The following is a 23,605-nucleotide window of genomic DNA, read 5'->3' as shown; positions in this document are numbered from 1 at the left end:
AAAATCACTCATTTCAGCATCTTTTTAAATCGTCAAAATCAAGACAAAGTCCATTTTGTACTGGTAAAATAGTCTGTTTATTGTTCCATCACGTGCGTGGTTGTCACAATAAGCTTGATGACGTTACAAGTACAATGGCGGTAGTTTTTTTTTGTTCCAATTTCACAGCACTCTCCAACATCAGGAGATCACATTTTAGTCAAAAGGTTAGGCCCTTTTTTAATACTACATCAAGTGCACGTCAAACGAAATGAAAGGCCGCCTTCGCAATGGACGAATTTGAATTGTTTCTCACCTACGGTTAGATGCTCTCCCGACAGACCGTGAGCCGACGAGTGGTCTCGCCAAAGGACTTTCTTCAGCGCTGGCCGATTGGAAAGACCCGGAAGCCAACCAAACGCGTCGAGATTCAGATCTGGTAGCCGTCGGTGAGCGTGCTCACTTGCCATTAGCTCTCCGTACAAAGCCACCTGCAATCAAAAAGCAGAGTTTCAACTTCAGAGGTGGCCAGAGTATAAACTGCATTCAAAGATCATCAACTACCCCTACCTACCCAGTCCAGCATCGACAATTCCCAGTGCCTTAGAAGGGCAGAGAGCATTATAAAAGACAATACGCATCCCAGCATCCACCACTTCGACCTGCTGCCCTCTGGAAGGTGCTACAGAGCCATAACAGCCAAGACAAACAGACTCAGGGAGGGTTTCTTCCCAAAAGCTGTCACGAAACTCAACTCGAGTCTCCCACATAGTACCTATTCAAGACTTTTTACTGTTACTTACACTACTTATCTATTATGTTGACCACGTATCTATTACTATTGGTTATTTATCATTACTATATATTGATTATCTGTGTTTGTTTGTTGTTGAATCCTTAGATTCAGCGAGTGCTGCAATCTAAACAACTTGAAGCTGAACGTCTCCAAGACCATGGAACCCATCTAGGACTCAGACGGAAGTAGACCGGTCCGCTCTGCTGATCTCGTTGGACTATTTGTTTCTTATTTACTGATTATTTATTTGTTGTTGTTATTTGTGCACTACGTGGTGAAAGCTTTAAATCTCACTATACTTGTATAATGACAATAAAAGCATTATATTCAATTCAATTGAAATAGGTGCCTCTTAGTTTTTAGACTCACTTTAGCCAAAAAGAAAGAAAAGAGACCAAGTCGGACGGAGGTGACCTTGGCGCTAGCCTAAACGCTCTCCAAAGTCGACAGGCGCCGATTGGGCCGCAGGCAGCTGTCGCGAGCTCCGGTTTCGTCGCTTCGTACACACACACACAAAATGGCGGGACTCACTACTTGTCTCGGCGGCTGGGCGACAGCGGCTTTCTGCGTCTTCGCGCCTTGAGGCTGAGCGTTGGACAACTTCAAGATCTACAAAAATAAAAACAACAACATGATGAAACAGCGTGGCTTTCAAATGGACCTGAGTTTTCCTGTCAAGCAAAAACTTCATTAAAAAAATACAAGTGAAAATGAAATACGTCTTCTTTTTGCATTCACAACATCACAAAAACAACAAAGTATGATGATTTCAATTGCAAATATCACATTCACGTCCCAAGGCGTGATTTGTGATAACAAATTAAAACCTGTCTTTTGTAAAGAAATCTAAGTTAAACAAGACGGTATAAATATTTACATGATATTTATATGATAATACAGATGTTTGACAATTTAAACTGTTTAAATGCTTGCTCAGCGTGGAGGTGCCAGTCAGTCAAAAAAGTATACTTAAACCATGTCTGGTCTCTCGCTGACTTTAAAGGAAAAAAAACAGTAATCCCTCGATTATCGCAGCTTCACTACATCGCGTTTTTTTCTGGGGGAGTTTATTTTTTGTAAATTAATAAAAATGTGAAAATCCACGCTGAAACTCGCAAGCAGAAGTTAAAAAAATACATATTTTTTTCTTTAAATAGGGGAGACTACTTTTTCATTTATCGCAGCCATGTCTGGTCTACATTAACCGCGATAATCGAGGGATCACTGTAAATGAATTTAAAATGTATACTAAAACAATGTGTGGATACTAAACTAAAGAATACTTGTTATAAAATAATTTGGAATTATGGATAAAATAGAGGTGCTGTAATGTAATTGCAAAGGGAGGCGGAGCCACAGTATGCTCTGCGCACATCATGTGAACGCCGCAAGAAGTTAAAGATAAACTAAACACGCACAGGTACTGGTAAGAGTGAATTTTGGGAAAAACTTGAAATTGATTGTTGAATAGGTTAAAGAAATTTGCGTTGGCTTCGCTGAATGAAGTCAATGTGGCGCTTTGCTCTCAATATCAAAACATCTATATTATCATATAAAAGTTGTAAATGTTTATACCGTCTTGTTTAACTTGGATTTCGTTACAAAAGACAGGCTTTAATCTGTTATCTTAAATCACCCCTTCAGAGTCCTCACAAAAAATATGAAATTTCGACCTCTACTCTGTGGCTCTGCCTCCAATTGTAATGACATTACAGCGCAATCTGTTTTATCAAAAATTGCAAATTATTTATTTTATAACAAGTATTCCTTAGTTTATTATCCACACATCGTTTAATATACATTTTTAAAAAAACGTTTATTTATTTTTTAAAAAACTAGCGAGAGACCAAAACATATATATTTCTTTTTTTCAGCAAGAACCCCGGTCCGACCCGACTCAAACCCGAAGTAATGATTGACATTTTAGGCCCGACCCGAGTCGGGTTCGGGATAAAAAAATCTTACCTTTAGTTGGAAGTACCGGTAGCGAATCCATAAAATGTCTGTTAGTCGAGGATGGTGAAATGGAGCGAGTGCTCTCTAAACGGAAAGAAAAAAATAGCGACTGCTCAGCATCGCTAACGTCAGCATACAACGTTGAAGACTAACTTTACAAAACAGTCGTATTTAAGCAGTATTTGAAAGAAATTGGCGTCGCTAAATGCTAACGTCGAGTGATTCAGTTCATAGCGGGCGCCATTTTGAAACCCGGAAGTGCTCAACTCTCGTGGGTTTAGACAGTCATCGCGAGACCGCGTTTGTTGGTTGGATTTACGTTTTTAAAAGCTATTTTGCACTTATTATTTTTTTAGCTAACGTCAAAATATGGTTAGAATAAAGAGTGAATTAACAACCTTGTCGTGCGTAGCTGCTGAATGGCTCGCTAATGTTTCAAGTTCCGGGCAGGAAGTAATGCTAACTCAACTCGTCACAGAACAATCACGCAGACGCCATTCTTGGCCGTCTTTTTCCTACTAACACGCCTCGGGATTAAATTAAAAAAGTGGAATTCATCTGCCGCGGATAGTTTACATAAACCATATATATAAACAGAATACATACCGAACACAGTGGTGAGCCAGCTTTCTCCAATAGTGTCCCGTCAGGTCTGGTTTTGATTGGCGCACAGCGATGTCGTCACCGGATGTTAGCGCCACCAAAAAGATCGATGATGAAATGACCATGTATAAAAATATTTTTTTTCATTATAAAAAGCGACCATGTATTGGATAGTAAGGGCTTTTTTCTTAAATTTAAAAAACAAAAAGAGCAGGTAAATTAAGGCGTTTTACTTCAAAAAAAGACCACGTATACATAGGCGTTTTTTTCCTTTAAAATAATGGCCATGTATAGTAAGACTTTTTTTTACTTTAAAAAAATACCATGTTTAGTAAGGTTGTATCTAAAAAAATGACCATGTATAGGCTTATATATTAATGAGTATACATTAATGTAAAAAAAAAACTAACGAGTCATTAAGCGTATTTATGGTGGACGAGTGGTTAGCGGTTAGCATGTTAGCCTGACAGTTGTGAGATATTCCTGTGTGGAGTTTGCATGACAGTCATGACTTCATATATAAATGTGAATATGCAGTAATTTAGTATTAAAAGAAAAAATAATATTTAAAAAAACATGGTATCGGAATTGGTAGCCAAAAAAAATGTCTCGTGCAACATTAGTTAAGAGTATGGTCGGGGAACAATTTCAACTTGTATATCAATTAAGAATTCGCGATAAGTGAAGTCGCGATAATCGAGGGATTACTGACAAAACAGGTGAAACCGTAGAAAAAAAATCTTACCTAGGTCTACAATGTCTTCTGTGTCTGTCTTGCTACTGCAACCAAGAAATTTTCAGAATACAGGAGGAAATAAAGTTCTGATCTAATCTAATATAACTAATTTGATATAACATTCAGGCAATACTTACATAATGTTAAAAGCAAAAATAGTATATTTCATTTATTTACAATGGACATACAATCATCGCAATCCGTTCCCAAGAATATACAGAATGTGCAACGTAAAAAAATAAAAGCTCAGGTCATGGAAAGAAAATCAAACGGTAATCAAAACTTTAAAAAAAAATAGCACGTTTCTGAAGTAAACAATACATTTGACGTCATGTTAAGTCATGTTAAATCTTCACAATGTGTACTTATAAAATAATAAAAAATGTCTTAAATTTGGCGGCTATTTGCAATTCAAATAGTCTTTTTGAAAGGATAGGAATTTTATTTGCTAAAATGTCTTATTCCTTTCAAGGCAAACGTGGAAGAAAGCAGAACAATAAATAAATAAATTAAGCAATCCCGACGGGAAAAGGCCAAAAAGTCACTTTTTGTTGATTTTTGAAAGAAACCATCATCATTCTTACCATCCAAAAAAGGCATTGCCGTTCTAAAGGTTACTTTTTTTCGCATGACAAGGCAAAAAAAATGCCGAAATTTAAACAGCGTCTACCACTACTTTCCGCGCGTGTCGCCACGGCAACGACGAGAGGAAGTTCCCAAGGGAAAGCGCGTCCGCCGCTTGGTTGACCGAGTTCAAGTTCTACCTAGCAACAGTCAGGGGGGCGGGGTTCATCTTGCATTCGTTCCACGGAATAAATTGCGATTGGTCGCGGAGAGGCTACATACAAGCTGGAGGAGGTTGCTAGTGTTTGTCCGCCGTTTTGTGTCACTTTGGCGATTTTATGTACACGCACACATACACACACAAGGGACGGTTGAGATGAGGTGTCCCGCATTTTTTTTTCCATTAGCCGATGCTACGCTACATTTGTCAGGTCATCCAATTTTTTTCAGGTTAGCTACATTAGCGACGTTTATAGAATGTAACTATCATTTTTTTTAAAGTTCAAACATCAAATATGCAATCGATAACAGCAGCTCGTGTGACTAATAACTAATTTATCGTGTTTATGTGGGTTTTATGTCGTGGGTGTCCAATGGGAAAACAAGTCCCAATTGCATGTTTTATTTATTTATATATTTTTTTAATCAAGCCAAATAATAAAACACTATTTATATACAGGGAGGCAAAAATAAGTATACAGTAGAAGTAATATTTTATTTTTTTGAATTATTTTTGTGTGTGTTTTTTTTAATCCTTAACTGTATGCTTATTTTTTTTCTCCCTCCAAGCATGTGTTAATTAATTCATATTTAATAATTAAAAAAATTCTTGCATTGCATTGTTTTTTTAAGCATTTTTTTCCTCAGAAAAAAGACTGCAAATTGCACAATTTTTCTATTGGCCAAATAGAAAAGTGCATCAAAATAATGACTTCAAAAAGTTAGTATAAATAAATACTTCTATACAGGGGGTGCAAAAGTAGTACAGTTGTAACATCCCCAATGCAATAATCAATAACTGTATACTTACTTTGTAACCCCGTATATATAAAAATATTTATCAGTTTTAAAAATGAACTCATAATTAGAAATCCATTTTTTTGTCGAGCCAAACAAAACCCTCCAAAATCGCTTTTGTTTTGCCAGCTGAAAATGCCTGCTTTTGATTGGACGGCGGCGTTACGATCCGACGACTAAAATAAGACGGAATAGATTTCAAGTATGTCCATCCTTAAGTTAAAAAAAATCAATTTTAGTGCAACCTCAAGAAAAAACAGACACTTATCTTAACTTAACTCAGTGTTGCCCAACCAGAGTTCGCCGCAGGAAGCGATCTGCCAAAAAGTCAAACGCTGTAAAATTCAGAGAGAAAAAGCTTAATATTAGCATATCAAAATTGAAATATGAGCAATACTAAGTCATATTTTGTACTATTGCAAGATTCAAATCGTAATATTATGAGATTCAAGTCATTTTGTTGCTTATTTTGAACATAACGTGAAGTTGTTTGGTTTTTTTAGGACTTCAACTTTTGTCGACGTAATGTCTGTGTGAGGACAAAACTGTTTCTCGCCAAATATGGAGAGATTAAAGTCATTTTTGGGGGGGAAAAAATGTAATAATACAAGATTTAAGCCAATGTTTTTACATTACGTGAACCAGAAGTTGTCTGGTTTGTAGGACTTCAACTTTTGTCGACATAATGTCTGCGTGCAAAACTATTTTTCGCCAAATATGAAGAGATTAATGTCATTTTTTGGGGAAAAAATGTAATATTACAAGATTTAAGCCAATGTTTTTACATTATGTGAACCGGAAGTTGTTTGTTTTTTTAGGAATTCAACTTTTGTCGACGTAATGTCTGAGTGAGCATCGCTTTTTGCGTAATATTATGAAATCTAAGTGTTATTGGGAGAAAAAGTCATTAAGATGATTACATTAAAAACGTTGCATTACTTATTTTTACATTCCAGAAATTGGATGGCGTGCACGGATATCCACTTTTGGCGACATAAGATCGGATTTGAAATACGTTTTTGGTGTTTATTTGATTCCTGTCGATGAGAATTGAACCATTATTAATTTAGGGCGCCATTTTCGTCTGCTGGTGTGCCTGGAGATTTTCGCAACGCAAAAAAAGTCAACTCACGGTGGACGGAGACGTCTACAAGACGGACTCGGTGTCGCGGCAGCCGTCCCGGTCCTCCAAGGTGAAGACGAACTTGGCGTGGGCGGTGCCGTCGGCAGGGGGGGCGGGGTCCTCCTCGGGGGCCGCCTCCCGGCTCAGGCGGTCCAAGGTGACGTCGGAGGAGAAGAGGTCGGTGGGCGTCAGGAAGCCCTCGCCGCTCTTGATGTAGTCGTCGTAGTTGCGGCGGAGGCAGCGCCACGTGGTGGCGTAGAGCAGGAAGGCGGACGACTTGAGCGCGATGGCGATGCTGACGTAGAGGTGGCGGTAGGCCACGTTGTCGTACAGCAGGCAGGCGCCCTTCTCGCCGCACACCGAGCTCCAGAACAGGCAGGTGGAGTCGATGCCCATGCCGAAGATTAGCGGCGGCGGGATGAAGCCTGGGGGCGGGACAAAACGGTCGGTCCGTGGTTAACGGGTTCCGAGATGGCCGAAGAATAGACCCAGACTTGGGTTGGTTCACGGGCCGCTTTAACGTCAACTTGATTTCATGTGGGCCGGATTTTAGATATAACATTTAGATATTTTTATTTATAAATGGATTAAAAGAACTGGATTAAAATCCCTGAATATTCAGTTTTTAATAGATCTAAAACAATGTTTATTTTAGCTTTTTTAAAATATATTTTTAGATTTTACAAAATGATTTTTGAACTAAAAACACAGAAAAATTGGATTACAAATTATAATTATTGATTTAAAAAGGGGGAAAATCTGGAAATTTAATATACATCTATAATGAAGAAATAAAAAAATGTTTGAGAATGAGGCTCCAAATGAGAGATCAGATGTGAAATACATATTAAACAATGTGAAATATGCAGCAGTTAACTGGTCGTGATAGACGTCCAATCTATTTGAAGCGGAAGGAACGGCAGCGAATGATGGATCGGCGGTCAATGTGTTCAGGAAATTGGTGTCAATACATTTTATATTTAAAATATGTTTTATGAAACAAGAGGAGCACTAAAAGGTCGATTTCGGTCTAAGCAACCCAATTCGACAGCCAATCGCAGAGCTCAAGGAAACAGACAACCAATCATAGCTATGGTTGGGCAATTTAGCATACAATTAGCTTCGCATGAGTGTTTTGGGGATGCGAGAGGAAACTGGGGTACCCAGAGAAAACCCACGCAAGGCCAGAGGGAAGATATACACTTCACTCAGGAAAGTCCAAACCTGGGATTGGACCCAGAACTGTGAGGCCAACACGCTAACCACTTCTCCACCGGACCGACTAAAATGTTATAATATTTTTTTTAAATAGATAGTAGTGTACTTTGTTGTGCAATATTAAAATTTAAAAAAAGACCCAGTGTACTTTGTTGTGTATTTTTTTTTTTAAAAGATACTAGTGTATTTTGTTGTGATGACATCCGTATCTTAACACGCACGGTAGGCTAGTCGACAACTCAAATTTTCCTCTAAGGACAACCCTCGTGAGGATCAGCGATACGCTGTTTGACTTTGCTAAGAAAAACCTGGAGGCGGGTTCGCCGGCGACGCGTGCCATCTCACCGATGAGTCTGAGGAGCAGGAAAAGGACTCCCAGGGCGTACGACTTGAGGTCCGGACTCACCGTTCTGAAGAAGGAAGCGGAAGGTAAGAAGGAGGAAACAGAGCCCCCCGGCGACAGCCGCCACGGTCTAACCCAGGGGTCGGGAACCTATTTGACGAAGAGAGCCATAAACAATTCATATTTTCGAAAGTTATTCCTTAAGAGCCATACTCGAAATTTAAAAGTCAAGTGGAAAAAAAAAGAATACTTTTGACAACATTCTTATGCAGTTGCTAATCAATGAGTATGCATTCTAGCAGAGTCTAATGCAAAAAAAGAAGATTAAAGTAGCACTGGACGTAGTATCTCAGTTCTGTCACCAGCGGGTTCCATATTTTAGCTCACAGGTTAGCGAAGAGCCAGATCCACTCATCGAAAGAGCCACATGTGGCTCCCGAGCCATAGGTTCCCTACTCCTGGTCTAACCCAAGGGTGTCAGACTCGGGTTGGTTCGCGGGCCGCATTAACGTTAACTCGATTTCATGTGGGCCGGACCATTTTAGATATAATATTTAGATTTTTTTTTTAAATAAATGGATTAAAAGAACTGGATCAAAAGCCCTGAATATTCCGTTTTTTATAGATCTGAAAAAATGTTTATTTGAGCTTTTTTTTCTTAGTAAGGTAAAATCATTTATTTAATCATTTGTTTTTCATTGCAAAAGGAAACCATTTTTTTCTTTATGTTCCATATTAAAGTGGAAAACAGAAAGTATTTTTATATATTTTTAGATTTTACAAAAAGATTTTTGAACTAAAAACACAAAGAAAAAAACGGATTGAAAAATTTCAATTATTGATTTAAAAGGGGGAAGATCAGGAAATTTAATGTACATCTATAATCTTCATTTGAATTTGATCCTAAAACAGAAAGTCAGCACTCATGATTTCCTTTCCCGGGCCACACAAAATGATGCGGCGGGCCATATTTGGCCCGCGGGCCGCTACTTTGACACCCGCGGTCTAACCTGATGAGGACGATGACGGAGGGCGTCTGGGCCATGGCGCCGATCATGCTGCACAGGCAGATGACGCACAGGAAGGTGAGGAAGGCCTGCTGGCATCCCGGACTGGGACACTTGCCCGGCACGGCCACCGCCTCCTCCGCGTTGCTCGAGATGCACGTGCAACCTGTCAGGTTCTGAGCCGTGGGACGGGCGGCGTAGTCAGTGCAGAATTAAGGGAAACACAATGGGTTCAAAGCAATCCGGTACAATGAAGGGTAGTGAGGGAGGCGGGGCTTACCGGCTCGGTGCAGCCGGCGAAGCAGGCGGACAGGTACGTGACGGCGTTGGAGCCGCACACCGGGCTCACGGAAGCCGTGTAGCAGTTGCAGCCGCTGATGCAAGGGGCGTCGGGCGGATGCCGGCGTCGCAGCGTCCTGCCACACAAGGCCCGGCGATCTGTACCACGGCTACATACACGGGGGTTCAGGGGGGGGACACGCTGGCTTACTCGTTGCCGTAGGCCACCGTCACCCCGGCGACGGGCCCCGTGTCGCAGCCCAGGAAGAGGAAGGACACGTAGCAGGCGGTGGACACCAGGTTGACGCCCATGGCCATGCGCACGGCGCCCAGGGCCGAGAGGTTGAGCTTCTTCACCAGCAGCCCGCCCAGGAAGATGCCCAGGCAGGCGCACGGGATGGCCGTCATCCCTGGAACGTGACAAAAAAAGAAAGTACTTGTCTCTTTTTAACTCCGTCTATCAGGTTAAGTAAAGGTTAAATAAAAAAAATAAAAGCTTAGAGTCTTATTGATGGTCAGAAACAAGCATGCTAGGCTAATTGCATGCTAACTGATTGGTTCTTCATCTCCTCATGCCCTGCGATCGGCTGGCCACCGATTCAGGGTGTTCCCCGCCTCTGGCCTGAAGTTAGCTGGGGTAGGCTCCAGCACCCCCCGCGACCCTAGTGAGGATAAAGCGGTTCAGAAAATGAATAAATGAATATTTCTAATAGTTACTCATGCTACCATTCAAAAACACAAGCCATATTAACTTCACAATAAAAGCATCTAGTAAAAGTCTCAAGGTTTTTCAAAATAAAAGATGGGTGCGGCAGCCGGAGTTAACACGTTACTCACCCTTCCATTCAAAAACTGACGAAAACTTTCCAAATTAACTTCACAATAAAAGTATGTACTAAAAGTCTCTAAGCTTTTCAAAATAAGAGATAGGTGCAGAACCCAGAATTAACAAGGTACTCACCCTTTCATTCAAAAGCACAAGTAAACCTTCCATATTAACTTCACAATAAAAGCATGTACTAAAAATCTCTTGAAGCTTTTCAAAACAAGAGATGAGTTAACGCCATACTATTTTCTTAATGTGCCACCTAAAACGTAAATACTATTTTATCCCCCCGCAGGTCAAAACGGCGCCCGACCGCCTCGCCATTTTTCCCAACGAGCGGCGAACAAACGACGGGAGGACCAACCTAGCAACTGATTGGCCGAGGAGGTGGTGAGGTTGAACTGCTGCTCCAGATACTTCCCCAGGAAGGCGGCGAAACCGGCCACCACGGCGATCTCCATGCAGGCCGCCAGCGTCACGCAGCTGAACACCGGGTTGGACAGCAGGTGGCGGGTTACCCGCGGGATCACTGGAACAAACCAAATCAGTCCACGGGGGGTGACTGGGACGGCCCACCGGCTCCAAAAGTCGACGGGAAGCTACCTCGGAGATGCTGGCACACGGAGAGCCCGGCGTTCATATCGAAGCCGCGGACGCCCGCCTTGCTTTTGGCCCGGCAGTCCGAGCCCAGGGGGGACGGCAGCATGGCCCGCCGGCTCTCCCCCCCGCTTTCCAGAACTCGGTCGTCCAGGGATTGAGGGAAGCCGAACATGAAGAGGGCCGACACGAAGAGTAAGGCACCGCACAAGAGGAAGCCCCCCCACCAGGCCCCGATCCAGCGAGGGTCTTCCGGGGTGATGTCCAATTTACCTGGGCGGGACGGGCGACAAGACAACAAAATGACCGTGTGTGTGGCCCGGAAAAGTCAATCATGAGTGGCGACTTTCTGTTTTAGGATCAAATTAAAATAAAGAGTATAGATGTATATTAAATTTCCTGATTTTTCCCCTTTTAAATCAATAAATGTCATTTTTTAATCCATTTTTTTCTGTGTTTTTAGTTCAAAAACCATTTTGTAAAATCTAAAAATAGATTTAAAAAAAGCAAAAATAAACATTGTTTTAGATCTATAAACATTGTAGCGCATTAGCTTAGCTATGGTGAGGCTAATAATGTACTAGCGCACATGTGTCAAAGTGGTGGTCTGGGGGCCAAATCTGGCCCGCCGCATCATTTTGTGTGGCCCGGAAAAGTCAATCATGAGTGGCGACTTTCTGTTTTAGGATCAAATTAAAATAAAGACTATAGATGTATATTAAATTTCCTGATTTTTCCCCTTTTAAATCAATAAATGTCATTTTTTAATCCATTTTTTTCTGTGTTTTTAGTTCAAAAACCATTTTGTAAAATCTAAAAATAGATTTAAAAAAAGCTAAAATAAAAATTGTTTTAGATCAATAAAAATGGAATATTTAGGGCTTTTAATCCAGTTCTTTTAATCCATCATTTATTTAAAAAAAATCTAAATATTATATCTAAAATGGTCCAGCCCACGTGAAATCAAGTTGACGTTAAAGCGGCCCGCGAACCAACCCGAGTCTGACACCCTTGGTCTATGTCATCTCACTTCACCTCATTTGCTAAACCGCTTTGTCCTCACTATGGTCGCGGGGGGTGCTGGAGCCCATCCCAGCTGACTTTGGGCCACCCTGAATTGGTGGCCAGCCAATCACAGGGTACGAAGAGACAAACAACAAATCACAGTCATACCCAGGGGCAACTTAGTGTCCAATCAGCCTACCATGCATGTTTTTGGAATGTGAGAGGAAACCGGAGTACCCAGAGAAAACCCACGCAGGCCCGGGGAGAACATGCAAACTCCACACAGGTGGACTGACCTGGATTTGAACCCAGGTCCCCCACTGTGAGGCTGACGCGCTAACCACTCAGCCGCATTTATTGTCCTTATACAAGGCTATTCCAAGCTTCGCCACAAAGGGCGCACGTAAATAAAAGACCAAAGAATATTGGTAAAAACTCACTGGTGTCGATGAAGACGGCGTCCACGTAAACTTTGGTGCAGACGGAACCCAAGATGAAGCCGCAGGCGGGCCCGAAAACCAGGGTGGAAAATAAAATACCTGCAAGACAACATGAATGGGATTTAAATGGCGCTTTGCGGTCATGTACGGCAGGGGGCGCTATTGGGCCAACGCTGGGCCGCTTGGCATCTGACAAATTGGATTTCAAATCAGGATTTTTCACTTATCTACACTGTCCATATATTTATATTATTATTTAATATATTTACACGTTAAACATATGTCTTCTCTTATAGTAGAATTACACAAAAAATAGTTTTATATCATATAATCCATTATAAAATGTTTCCATTATACTCATTTTTTTATTTAATACTTATTTATTTCAGCCTTTAATCATTTTTACATCATTTTTCACTTTTACATGAAACCATGTGCATTATATTTTCATAATTCACCGGTTGTTACTTTTCATCATGTCGTATATTATATTATCATATTCAAAAATTCAATTACCTGCTACAGGACCTTGCTTCTATGATAATCATTATAATAAAAACTGGAGAAATAACGTGATTATTTTATTTTAATAAATAATATTGGTCATTTGCTTTAATTCTATGTGGTAATAATGAATGAAAGAAATTGACAAATATGTGAACAAAGTATTTGAGCGTATCAGTGAGAATTTTGGGGTTAAAAAAAATATTAATGAGCATAAATATAAGGAGATTTTCTTTTTAGGTGAATGATAATGGAAGCCATTGGGGATTTGTTTGTGGTTTGGAATTCAAGGTGAATGAGTAGATTTAGTTTTAGATTTTTTTTGTCGGGCAAAAGGAATTAATAGCGATTTTTATAATAATAATAATCAGACATAGGCTTTGTCGTCATCAACAACAACAAAAGGCTAATTGTCATCATACCCAGAAACAGCGTATGACGAAATTGGTAATTGGTTATTTGGATTTTATTCACTAAAAAGAAGAACGGAATGAGCAAACTGGAAATAAAATGGACTTTCTTATGAGTTTCTGAGGCAATCAAAACACACGCTTTCTGGAATACGTTCAAGTGCTTCAATTATTGATTGACGAGCCAGCCGGTAGCATCATAAATGATTCAAACGGAAGTCTGACCGCAGCCCAAGTGATTGGTCATATACACCAAAGACATCCCGACGCGAGCCCGAGGCTACGCAAAACTGACTTTTAAAACGGAACGGCATTTTTTCAAACAATAACGTGCGTACATTTTCCGCCTCTGACTATGACAATGAGATTCAGTCATTGGTCGCACTTATTCGACGTAAATCTCTGATTGAATTTGCGGTGGCGTCGGCGGATGTGTAATATGACGCCTGGAAGAACGAGGACGGATCTTTACGAGGTCGTTGGAAAACACATTAGAGGCCGGCGATGGCGTTTCGACGGCGCCCCTGAAATCAATCAAATCCCAAAATAAATAAATGCTGCGCCTGTGAAGACCAATCAAACCACGTCATTGTTCTGGTACTGCTGGTTCTCCGTAGACCGATTCAAATGGCTTGGACGTTAAGGGAGGTCCGGCGAGATTTACCGCTTTTTTTTTTCACGACAAACACGACATTTGGATTGTAACGTGATAACTTGACAGATTGTCCACTTGAATAAATAAAGGGGTCAAAAGGTCACGCATCAAAGATGACAGCAATCAGCTGCTAACTACGGGCACCAGTCAGGGTGTCCCCTGACTGGTGCCCGTAGTTAGCAGGGATGAGCTCCAGCACCCCCCACGACATTTGTGGGGATAAGAGGTTCAGAAAATGAATGACTTGCATATCAAAGGGCTTTGTAACCTGAACATTTTGTATGTATGTAGAAGCATTTGTAAGTAGAGGTACGACTGTATGGGGATTTATCACCATTTCAAGATACAAAAATTGCGTGTGCGGTCGATTGGTCGCCGGTCTTTTGGTCGCCCCGACCGCGACAACGGGCGACCAAAAGACCGGCGACCAAAAGACCGACGACCAAACAAGGTAAAACAACTTACTTTCCGGGCGACCAAAAGACCGGCGACCAAAAGATCGGCGACCAAAAGACCGGCGACCAATCGACCGTGTACCCAAAAATTGTATGTAGAAACATTTGTAAGTAAAGGTAAGACTGTAAGGGGATTTATCACCATTTCAAGATTTTAAAAAAATGTATGTAGAAGGATTTGTAAGTAGAGGTACGAATTTATGGGGATTTATCACCATTTTAAGATAAAAAAATTGTTTGTAAAAGCATTTGTAAGTAGAGGTAAGACTGTATGGGGATTTATCACCATTTTAAGATAAAAAAATATGTATGTAGAAGCATTTGTAAGTAGAGGTAAGACTGTATGGGGATTTATCACCATTTTAAGATAAACATTTTGTATGTAGAAGCATTTGTAAGTAGAGGTAATTTATCAGCATTTCAAGAAAATTTCCCCCCTTATTATGGAGTATTATTCCTGCATTTGTTCTTTTTTTTCGGTACAGCGGCGACGGGCCCCGTTGGCGTGGTTTAAGACAAATCCCACAGAGGGAGGAAGTCGCGGAAATGATTTGACGTGTGGAGTCTCCGGCTGGCAAAGGCGCAGCGATGAAAAGCCAACGCTGAGTCAGCGTCCGGCGCTTCCTCGGCACGATCGCTCTGGCCCGAGTGCAAACATTTTGCTGCAGTGGCCTCGCAGCGCTTCATTACGCGCATTACGGCCGGAAAAAGACGAGAGGGAGAGACGGCGCGGCTTTTTCCTTCGCCGCTCTAAACGAGTCTACCGTGGCGCTGCCGCAGCGGTTTTCCGTCGGAAGCCGCGTTTGGCTGTCGCCGGGGAAAAAAATGGGATGATTGTATTTCAGAGCGTTGGAGCGTGGAGGCGCTAAACGCTAAAGACAGTTAGCGGCGCGCTTAAAGGAATCATTGCATGGCTTTAATGTTAGTACAGTCATACCTCTACTTACGAAATTAATTAATTGGTTCCAGAACTTTTTTCGTAACTTGAAAATTTCGTAAGTAGAGGTGTACTTTATGTGTAAATTCTCTCATTCGTTCCACGGTCCTCACGGAATTACCAACTAAACCCTTCAAAATGGGTCAAAGTGTCGGAATTTTGTATAAAAGATGTGAGGAAACACACAAAATGAGAGAAAATTATAAGGAAATGAATTATTATTGTCTTAAAATAAATAAAGCATATGAAATGTGCCCTGCACCACTGAAAGATGTCAATTATAAAAAAAAATCTCATCTCATTTTCTGAACTGCTTTATCCTCATTAGGGTCGCGGGGGGGTGCTGGAGCCGATCCCAGCTGTCTCCGGGACACCCTGAATCGGTGGCCAGACGAATTATAAAAAATACATTAATTTAAAAAAAACAGGTATTGCACTGGCGGACATGTGGTTACCGGGTCGGCCTCACAGTTCTGGGGTCGAGGGTTCAATCCCAGGTCGGTCCTCACTGTGTGGAGTTTGTATGTTTTCCCCAGGCTTGCGTGGGATTTCTCTGGGTACTCCGGTTTCCTCCCACATCCCACAAACATGCATGCTAGGCTAACTGTTTGCTAAATTGCCCCTAAGTATGAATGATTGCTTGTCTGTCTCATTGTCCTCTGTGATTGGCTGGCCACCCATTCAGGGTGTCCCCCGCCTGTTGCCTGTAGTAGGCTGGGATAGCCTCCAGCACCCCCACGACCATTGTGTGGATAAGCGGTTCAGAAAATGAATGAACGGAAAGTAAAAAAAAATGAAGTGATTAGAAATGTTGCGACTTGTCTCGTCCAAGATGGCAACCTCAAAAACTTGAAAATCGGGGTACCTGACAGTCAGGGTAAAAATTGAGGGGCGCTTAAGCCCCGAGCTGAAGAAGTACGTGGCAGCAAGCTGGTTTAACGCAAAAAGGTCAGACAAACGATGCGTCAGACAGGAGGGTCGCTTGTCTGGGCCAGACGTATCGGTCAAAGCTGCTGACAACAATCAATAATCCTATTAGCACGTGGCTATTTTTGTTAGCGACGGGGCTTTCTGCGCTAGGACGCTCGGCCGAGAACGGGACGAGGAAACCGACGGGAGGTCCGTATTGTTGGGAGAAAAGAAAATTGGGGAACACAAAACGTGGTCATTATGTGGGAGCTGGCACAGCTGAAAAAATGAGTCACGGTGACCCGTTTTTCAAAATTAAACCAGCAGCGGAAAGGGAATTTTCTCATCTTTCCAATGACACGTCGGCCATTTTGACACGATGTTGCCTTTCGTGGGTCGGTGCAGCTTGGATTTTCAAAATTAGGAAATTTTCGGATTGGAATTTATCGGAAATCGGGCCTTACTTTGCCGTTTTTCAGAGGATCGGGTTAAAAAAATGTTTTTTGAATGAATTGTTTTCCGTTTTTAGGTTATTAACTATCCCAAAAGTCAAATTAGATTGGACGCCTCTCGCCGTCAATGGGACGGGGATAGGATCACTTGCTATGGCAGCTAATGAGTTAAGATAACAATTATCAAAATGATCCAGAAGTATAATGCAAAAATGTATAGCTACACATCTTAATTCATAATATTTCTATATTTACATTAACACTATTGAAGTAAGCCTTGCAGTAAAAAAAAGTAAATGTGCAACAAATCACAACTAAAATAGCTCAATTCATGGCATCATCTTTCTCCAATGAGCTTTTAATCTTAATCAAACTGCTTTTTTATGTTGCGAATCCATCTTTTATATAATTAACCCCATAAACTTCACGACAAAAACCCAGTATCCCACAATGCACCAGGGCTCTATTCCCATTGGAAAAAGTACATGCAAGAATGACTGAAAATACGTTAGCATTCGCTGGCTAGTTTTAGCTCATATCGACAGATAATTCGTAAAATGAGTACAAAATAAGCAAAAATGAATCTCCAACATACCTGACAACTCGTACGCGTGGCCCGTCTTTTGTCCGGGATTTCAAACTTTTTAACGGTTAGACAAAATAAAACAAACACGTTTAAATGTTTATATTTTGTTAGAGTCTACAATGAAAACAAAAGAAAACAACCAGCCTTCCCTTCCTGCTGTTTGAAACTCGCCACCTGTTCAACTCTATCCAATCAGTCGCGCGGTGCGTTTAGGGACAACATGCAAAACACAACACTCCACACCTCAACTATGTTTCTCCCTTAGAGCCCAGACAATTGAAACGGTATGAATTTTTGTTTTCCATTTTTTTGTAGTATATAGAGAATAGTATTAAATTTTGTATGAACTCCAATTAAACTTTATTTCACAGTACGACGTTGTCAACTCATTGGGTCGCAATCACATTTAAAATGGTGTTAAAATTAAATTTAAAAAAATCAACTATAAAAAGTGAGGTTAATGTGAATTACACACACGCACCTTGATAATCCTTATTTAAAATTACTCATACAATAGTTTTTTATTGCTCCAGATTATTTTTGAAAATCATATTAGCGATTAACTAATTTCTATTTGAACTAAATTGTTCTCTTTTTTAATATAATGCACACAATATGAAATGTTGTAAATTTATTAACCATTTTGTTTACTATTCACTATTTGTAAGATTGATGCGCATAAATCTAGCTTTCCCCATGTGAATATTTACGAAAACAAGAATGTGATTTGAACACAACGTTTAATGATTAAATGCTAATTTAAAATTATTTTTTAACTGTTTTGCTAGCCCACTCACTCACAAAACATATAAAAGATTCACTCTATTCAAGCAGACATGCTCGTTTGACTTTGATCGGGAATCATGCGCACAGGTGCATTGTGGGTGACCTCATCTCAGTCAATTGCTAAGTAGTAAGTAGTTCCCCGAGTACTCCCAGAGGGCTAAATCGCACTCGGAGGCCGCGATCGATGGGTTGGACGCCCACGGGCGGCCTTTTCTGCACCAAGTGGTTGCGCTTAATATTTAATGGCGGGCTGCCGTGTTTGCTAAACAACTCCTAACAGCTACTGTGTCACACTGCATTATTCATTGGGTTAGCTTACACGTTAGCCGTGTTGAGATTCGCACAACGGCGACGACGAGTGGCAAAAGTGTCATTGTTTGGGGAAAAAAAAACAAAAGTACAGTCATACCTCTACTTATGAAATTAATTGGTTCCAATACTTTTTCCGTAACTTGAAATTTTCGTAAGTAGAGGTGTACTTTATATGTAAATTCTCGAAATAGTTCCACAGTCCTCACACAACCCTTTAAAATTGGTCAAAGTGTCCCAATTTAGTATGAAAGATATGAGGAAACACGCAAAAATGAGAGAAAATTATAGGGAAATTATGTGTTAAGGTCTTAAAATAAATAAAGCATATGAAAATGTGCCCAGCGCCACTGAAATATCTCCCTCCGTGGCCATTGTAGATGTAATACCTGTGTTTGTCCGCCAGATGGCGAACATTGCCCGTTCTACCAGGGCCGAAAGCCGTCCACTTTGTAGTACATTTTAGACTTTTACGTGTGCCCTGTGTGTGAAAATATGTGCCATGTTGCATTTGTAGTTTTTAATCGCTTAATAGGTGGAATTCAAAATAAAGTAATGAATAAGGAAATGCATTTACTTTTGGGGGGATTTGGTAACTTGGATCGTTTTCGTATCTCGAGTCACTCATTTGATTTAAAAAAAAATTGTAACCTGAAACTTTCGTACCTAGAGGCATTCGTAAGTAGATGTATGACTGTACTACTACTAAGTAGTAGTGGTGGTGGTAGTAGTAGTAGTAGTAGCAGTGGTAGTAGTAGTAGTAGTAGTAGTAGTAGTAGTGGTAGTAGTAGTGGTAGTAGTAGTAGTAGTAGTGGTAGTAGTAGTGGAAGTAGTAGTAGTAGTAGCGGTAGTAGTGGTAGTAGTGGTGGTAGTGGTAGTAGTAGTGGTAGTAGTGGTGGTAGTGGTAGTAGTAGTGGTAGTAGTGGTAGTAGTAGTGGAAGTAGTAGTAGTAGTAGCAGCGGTAGTAGTGGTAGTAGTGGTGGTAGTGGAAGTAGTGGTAGTAGTAGTGGTAGTGGTGGTAGTAGTAGTGGTAGTAGTAGTAGTGGTAGTAGTAGTATAGGTAGTAGTAGTGGTAGTAGTAGTATAGGTAGTAGTAGTGGTAGTAGTAGTGGTAGTAGTAGTATAGGTATTAGTAGTGGTAGTAGTAGTATAGGTATTAGTAGTGGTAGTACAACATTTAATTTGGTGTTCAACCCTAACGCTAACCCTAACCCCCTAACCCTAACCCCCGAAGCCCCTAACCCTAATCCTCAATCCCCGAATCGGACCCGATAGCGAGCTGCTCACCTATATACAGAGAGGAGTCCTTCCTGTGGACGTGGTCGTCGATGTAGGCCACGCCCAGAGGCTGGACGGGGGTGGCGCCGATGCCCAGCAGCACCTGGGCGCCGATGAGCAGCAGGTACATCATGTTGGTGGCGGCCCGGTCACCGCACTTGTGCGCCGAGTCGTCGGTCGCCGAGCGGGAGCCGTTGGAGCACACGTCGCGGCCGTCCTCGGCGTGCCACGAGTCGCCGGCGTCGTACTCGTACTGGTGGGTGAGGAACTCGGGCAGGGCGGACAGCAGCGCCCCCAGCGCCATGACCATGCCGCCGCAGCCGATCAGCCGCGGCCGGTGGGCCTTGGCGCCGAAGTAGCTGACGAAGAGGATGAGGGCCAGGTTGCCCATCTCAAAGCTGCTGGCGATCACGCCCACGTCGGCGCTCTGCAGGTTGAAGCGTCTCTCCAGCGTGGTCAGGACGCTCACCTGCCGGCAAAAACCACAAAATAGACCATTTTTTATAGGTGCCGGCTTTTGTTGGGGTGCGATTTATGTATAATCCATACCTGTCGACCTCGACCAATCACGCCCAGTACAGTAATCCCTCGATTATCGCGGTTAATGTGGACCAGACATGGACACGATAAACGAAAAACCGCAAAGTAGGGTCACCCTTATTTAAAAATATTTTTAAAAATAAAAAAAAAATTTAAGTAGGGTCACCCCTATTTAAAAATATAATATATATTTTTTATATGAATTTAAAAAAAAATTAACTATTGTTATATCATTATTGTGTATTTATAATAATATTGTTATAAAAAAACATTTTAAAAAATTTGTGCAACAAGTCAGTCAAAAAAACGTGGAAATAAATAAAATTAAAATAAATGATATAAATGAATAAAATTAGAATAAACGGTATAAATAAAAAAAATTAAAATAAACGATATAAATGAATAAAATTAAAATAAACGGTATAAATAAATAAAATTAAAATAAACGATATAAATGAATAAAATTAAAATAAATGGTATAAACAAATACATTTAAAATAAACGATATAAATGAATTAAATTAAAATAAACGGTATAAATAAATAAAATTAAAATAAACGATATAAATGAATTAAATTAAAATAAACGGTATAAATAAATAAAATAAAAATAAACGATATAAATAAACAAATGCAAAAGAAATCAATAAATCTTCGGATGATACAGATGATTCTATCAAATTTAAAATAATTAAAATATAAATCTAAAAGCATTCATATATGTACATCTTGAGAAGAAATAAGAATAATTTAACATATTTACTGATTTGATCAACTACTTTTTTTCTTATTTAATTTTGGCATGATGCTCTTCAGAAGTCATTTCATATCTAACATGACGTTTATAAAATAAAGCCACAACCTTAAAAAACAAAAACACGTGCCCTTGAAAGACAAACGGAAAAAAACAATCAGTTAGCATGTGCGGAAAATGAAAATATAGCGAGCAAGGGGGAAAAAAAATGGAAAGGCACTTTTGATTTTGGCAGCGTTCAAGGACGAGTCTTGCGGCAAAACCATAATGCACTTTTAATTGACTTTTAAAAGCCACACACTATGTATTTATTTATTTATTTCCCCATGTAAGTGCTTTCTCCGAAAATTGACTAAGTGCCAGGAAATTGACGGTAATAGGCGTCCAATATCTTTTCAACTGGGAATCAATAGAAATCCTATTTAGTAGCCTTTCATGCACAAATTATTATATATATATATATATATATATATATATATATATATATATATATATATTACTTTACAGTTTAAAATATGTAATAATTAATTTAAAAAAAAAACATATTTTCAAAAAATGTCCTACCATTTTTAAAAAAAAAATACCCAAAAAGCTAAAGACGTAAAAGTTTTCAGTGTCAAAAGAAATAATAATAAATTGTGTTTTAGTATAGGTCGGATTATTGAAGGGTGGTTTAAATGATACAAAGAAAAATATTATACGTTAAGATAAAAGTCAAATCAGGACAAATCAGACAAAATATTTTTTTTTTGATAACTATAGCCCCAAAAACGATATCATAAAATGTTGACGTCAGATTGAAAAACACAAAATACATATATATCGCAGGCCCAGCCTGTGCGACTTATAGTCCGTAAAATACATGACCTTACCTAAAACTAAAATACTTTCTTAAGCATCGACTTGGAAATATCTCATTTCCTGAACCAGGGGGTGGAGAACATACAATCTCCACACAGGTGGACTAACCTGGACTTGAACCCAGGACCCCAGACCTGCCAGTCCAACACGCTAACCACGCACTCCACCGGGCGCCCATTTTTTTTCTTAAATTCTTATCACCTATTCAATCTAGTGCAAGGGTGTCAGACTCGGGTTGGTTCGCGGGCCGCTTTAACGTCAACTTGATTTCATGTGGGCCGGACCATTTTAGATATAATATTTAGATTATTATTTTTTTATAAATGGATTAAAAGAACTGGATTTAAATCCCTGAACATTCCGTTTTTATAGATCTAAAACAATGTTTATTTTCGCTTTTTTAAATATATTTTTAGATTTTACAAAATGATTTTTGAACTAAAAACACAGAACATTTGATTAAAAAATGAAAATTATTGATTTAAAATGGGTAAAAATCAGGAAATTTAATATACATCTATACTCTTCATTTGAATTCGATCCTAAAACAGAAAGTCGCCACTCATGATTGACTTTCCCGGGCCACACAAAATGAGGCAGCGGGCCAGATTTGGCCCCCGGGCCGCCACTTTGACACATGTGATCTAGTGGTTTTGGCTCGATTCCCTTTGACTATATTATACAGCCGCCGCATCTTGGTGGTGGGGGTCGTGAGTGGGTGCTACAGCAACTGCGCCTCTTTAAATGGACCTCGTGCACGTCGTTGGGTAACAACAACAAGACAACGTGGGGAGACTGCGACGTTAGCGACTGCTGCAAAGGCCTCACTCGTCTCCCCCCCGCCCCCCGTCGGGGTGACGATTACCGTCACCCAGGAATTAACTCCCCCCCCCCCCCCCTCATCCCTCCCCACCCCGGTCGGTCATGACGCTCGAGCCTCACCAGATAGGCGCCCACGGTTCCTTGGGCCAACATGAGCGCGCATTCCGACAGCAGGAAGATCTTGATGTTGGAAAAACACGAGGTCTTCTTCTGGCTGACGTCGTCCTGCTCGGTTTCGTCGTCGCCGCCGACGCTCTGATTTTTCACCTGCATGTCTGCATGCGGCCGCCGGGGGGACGTCGACGTCGATGTCGGCGTCAACGTCGTCGGCGGCGGCGGTGACGGCGACGTGTCCGGCCGGGCGGCGCTCATTCGGCGCCCCGCGAGAGAGGAGCGCTCGGCATCGCCAACCCGTCCGTCGGTCCGTCGGTCCGTCGGTCCGTCCGAAGGCGAGCGAGCGAAGGAGCGAGTGAGCGAATGAGTGGTCAGGCCGGCTCCGAACCGCAATCCTCTGCGGCCGAAGGACGAGCAGTAGGCTCCGCCCACCCGTCGGCACGTGCCGGCCGCCTGAGCTCCTCCTTCGCATCACCGACGTCGTCATCGCTCGATCAGCCCCGCCGTCATCGTTCGGTACCTTTCGGTACCTACCTGCCTAGATAGATACGGCGATTGAAACGTGTGACAACAACACTAACAACAATCATTTATTTTAGATATTGTATATACAGTGGTACCTCGAGATACGAGCTTAGTGCGTTCCGGGACTGAGCTCGTATGTCAATGTTCTCTTAACTCAAATCAACTTTTCCCATAGAAATGAACTAAAAACTAATTAATTTGTTCCAACCCTCTGAAAAAA

The 23,605-nt window shown here is 41.0% G+C and overlaps 1 protein-coding gene and 2 long non-coding RNA genes across 4 annotated transcripts; 1 reads left to right on the top strand and 2 right to left on the bottom strand.

Moving 5' to 3' along the window:
• Nucleotides 1–398: 398 nt before the first annotated feature.
• On the bottom strand, nt 399–3,433 carry LOC144093014 (uncharacterized). Its single transcript, XR_013306192.1, has 4 exons — nt 3,338–3,433; nt 2,741–2,815; nt 1,307–1,384; nt 399–470 (listed from the first exon to the last, which is right to left on the bottom strand). It is a non-coding gene; the product is annotated as an uncharacterized LOC144093014 (long non-coding RNA).
• On the top strand, nt 406–1,111 carry LOC144093022 (uncharacterized). The gene is made up of 2 exons (XR_013306195.1): nt 406–750; nt 881–1,111. It is a non-coding gene; the product is annotated as an uncharacterized LOC144093022 (long non-coding RNA).
• A 780-nt stretch (nt 3,434–4,213) lies between the features above and the next one.
• On the bottom strand, nt 4,214–23,383 carry LOC144068313 (solute carrier organic anion transporter family member 3A1-like). 2 transcript variants are annotated; one of them, XM_077592759.1, is made up of 12 exons: nt 23,274–23,383; nt 22,867–23,090; nt 19,780–20,239; nt 12,490–12,588; nt 11,051–11,317; nt 10,812–10,976; nt 9,833–10,031; nt 9,623–9,758; nt 9,346–9,518; nt 8,338–8,402; nt 6,784–7,199; nt 4,214–5,986 (listed from the first exon to the last, which is right to left on the bottom strand). In XM_077592759.1, exons 2-11 carry the CDS (start codon nt 23,017–23,019, stop codon nt 6,799–6,801), a joined length of 2,118 nt encoding a protein of 705 aa, XP_077448885.1. In that variant the 5' UTR covers nt 23,020–23,090; nt 23,274–23,383; the 3' UTR covers nt 4,214–5,986; nt 6,784–6,798. The 2 variants fall into 2 exon arrangements, with proteins under 2 accessions (XP_077448885.1, XP_077448876.1); XM_077592750.1 differs by lacking the exon at nt 23,274–23,383 and having other exon boundaries at nt 22,867–23,176.
• Between the last annotated feature and the right edge of the window lie 222 nt (nt 23,384–23,605).

Source organism: Stigmatopora argus, chromosome 2 (genome assembly GCF_051989625.1).
Source record: "Stigmatopora argus isolate UIUO_Sarg chromosome 2, RoL_Sarg_1.0, whole genome shotgun sequence".
Taxonomy (NCBI): domain Eukaryota; kingdom Metazoa; phylum Chordata; class Actinopteri; order Syngnathiformes; family Syngnathidae; genus Stigmatopora; species Stigmatopora argus.
This window is presented reverse-complemented; position numbering and strand designations above follow the sequence as displayed.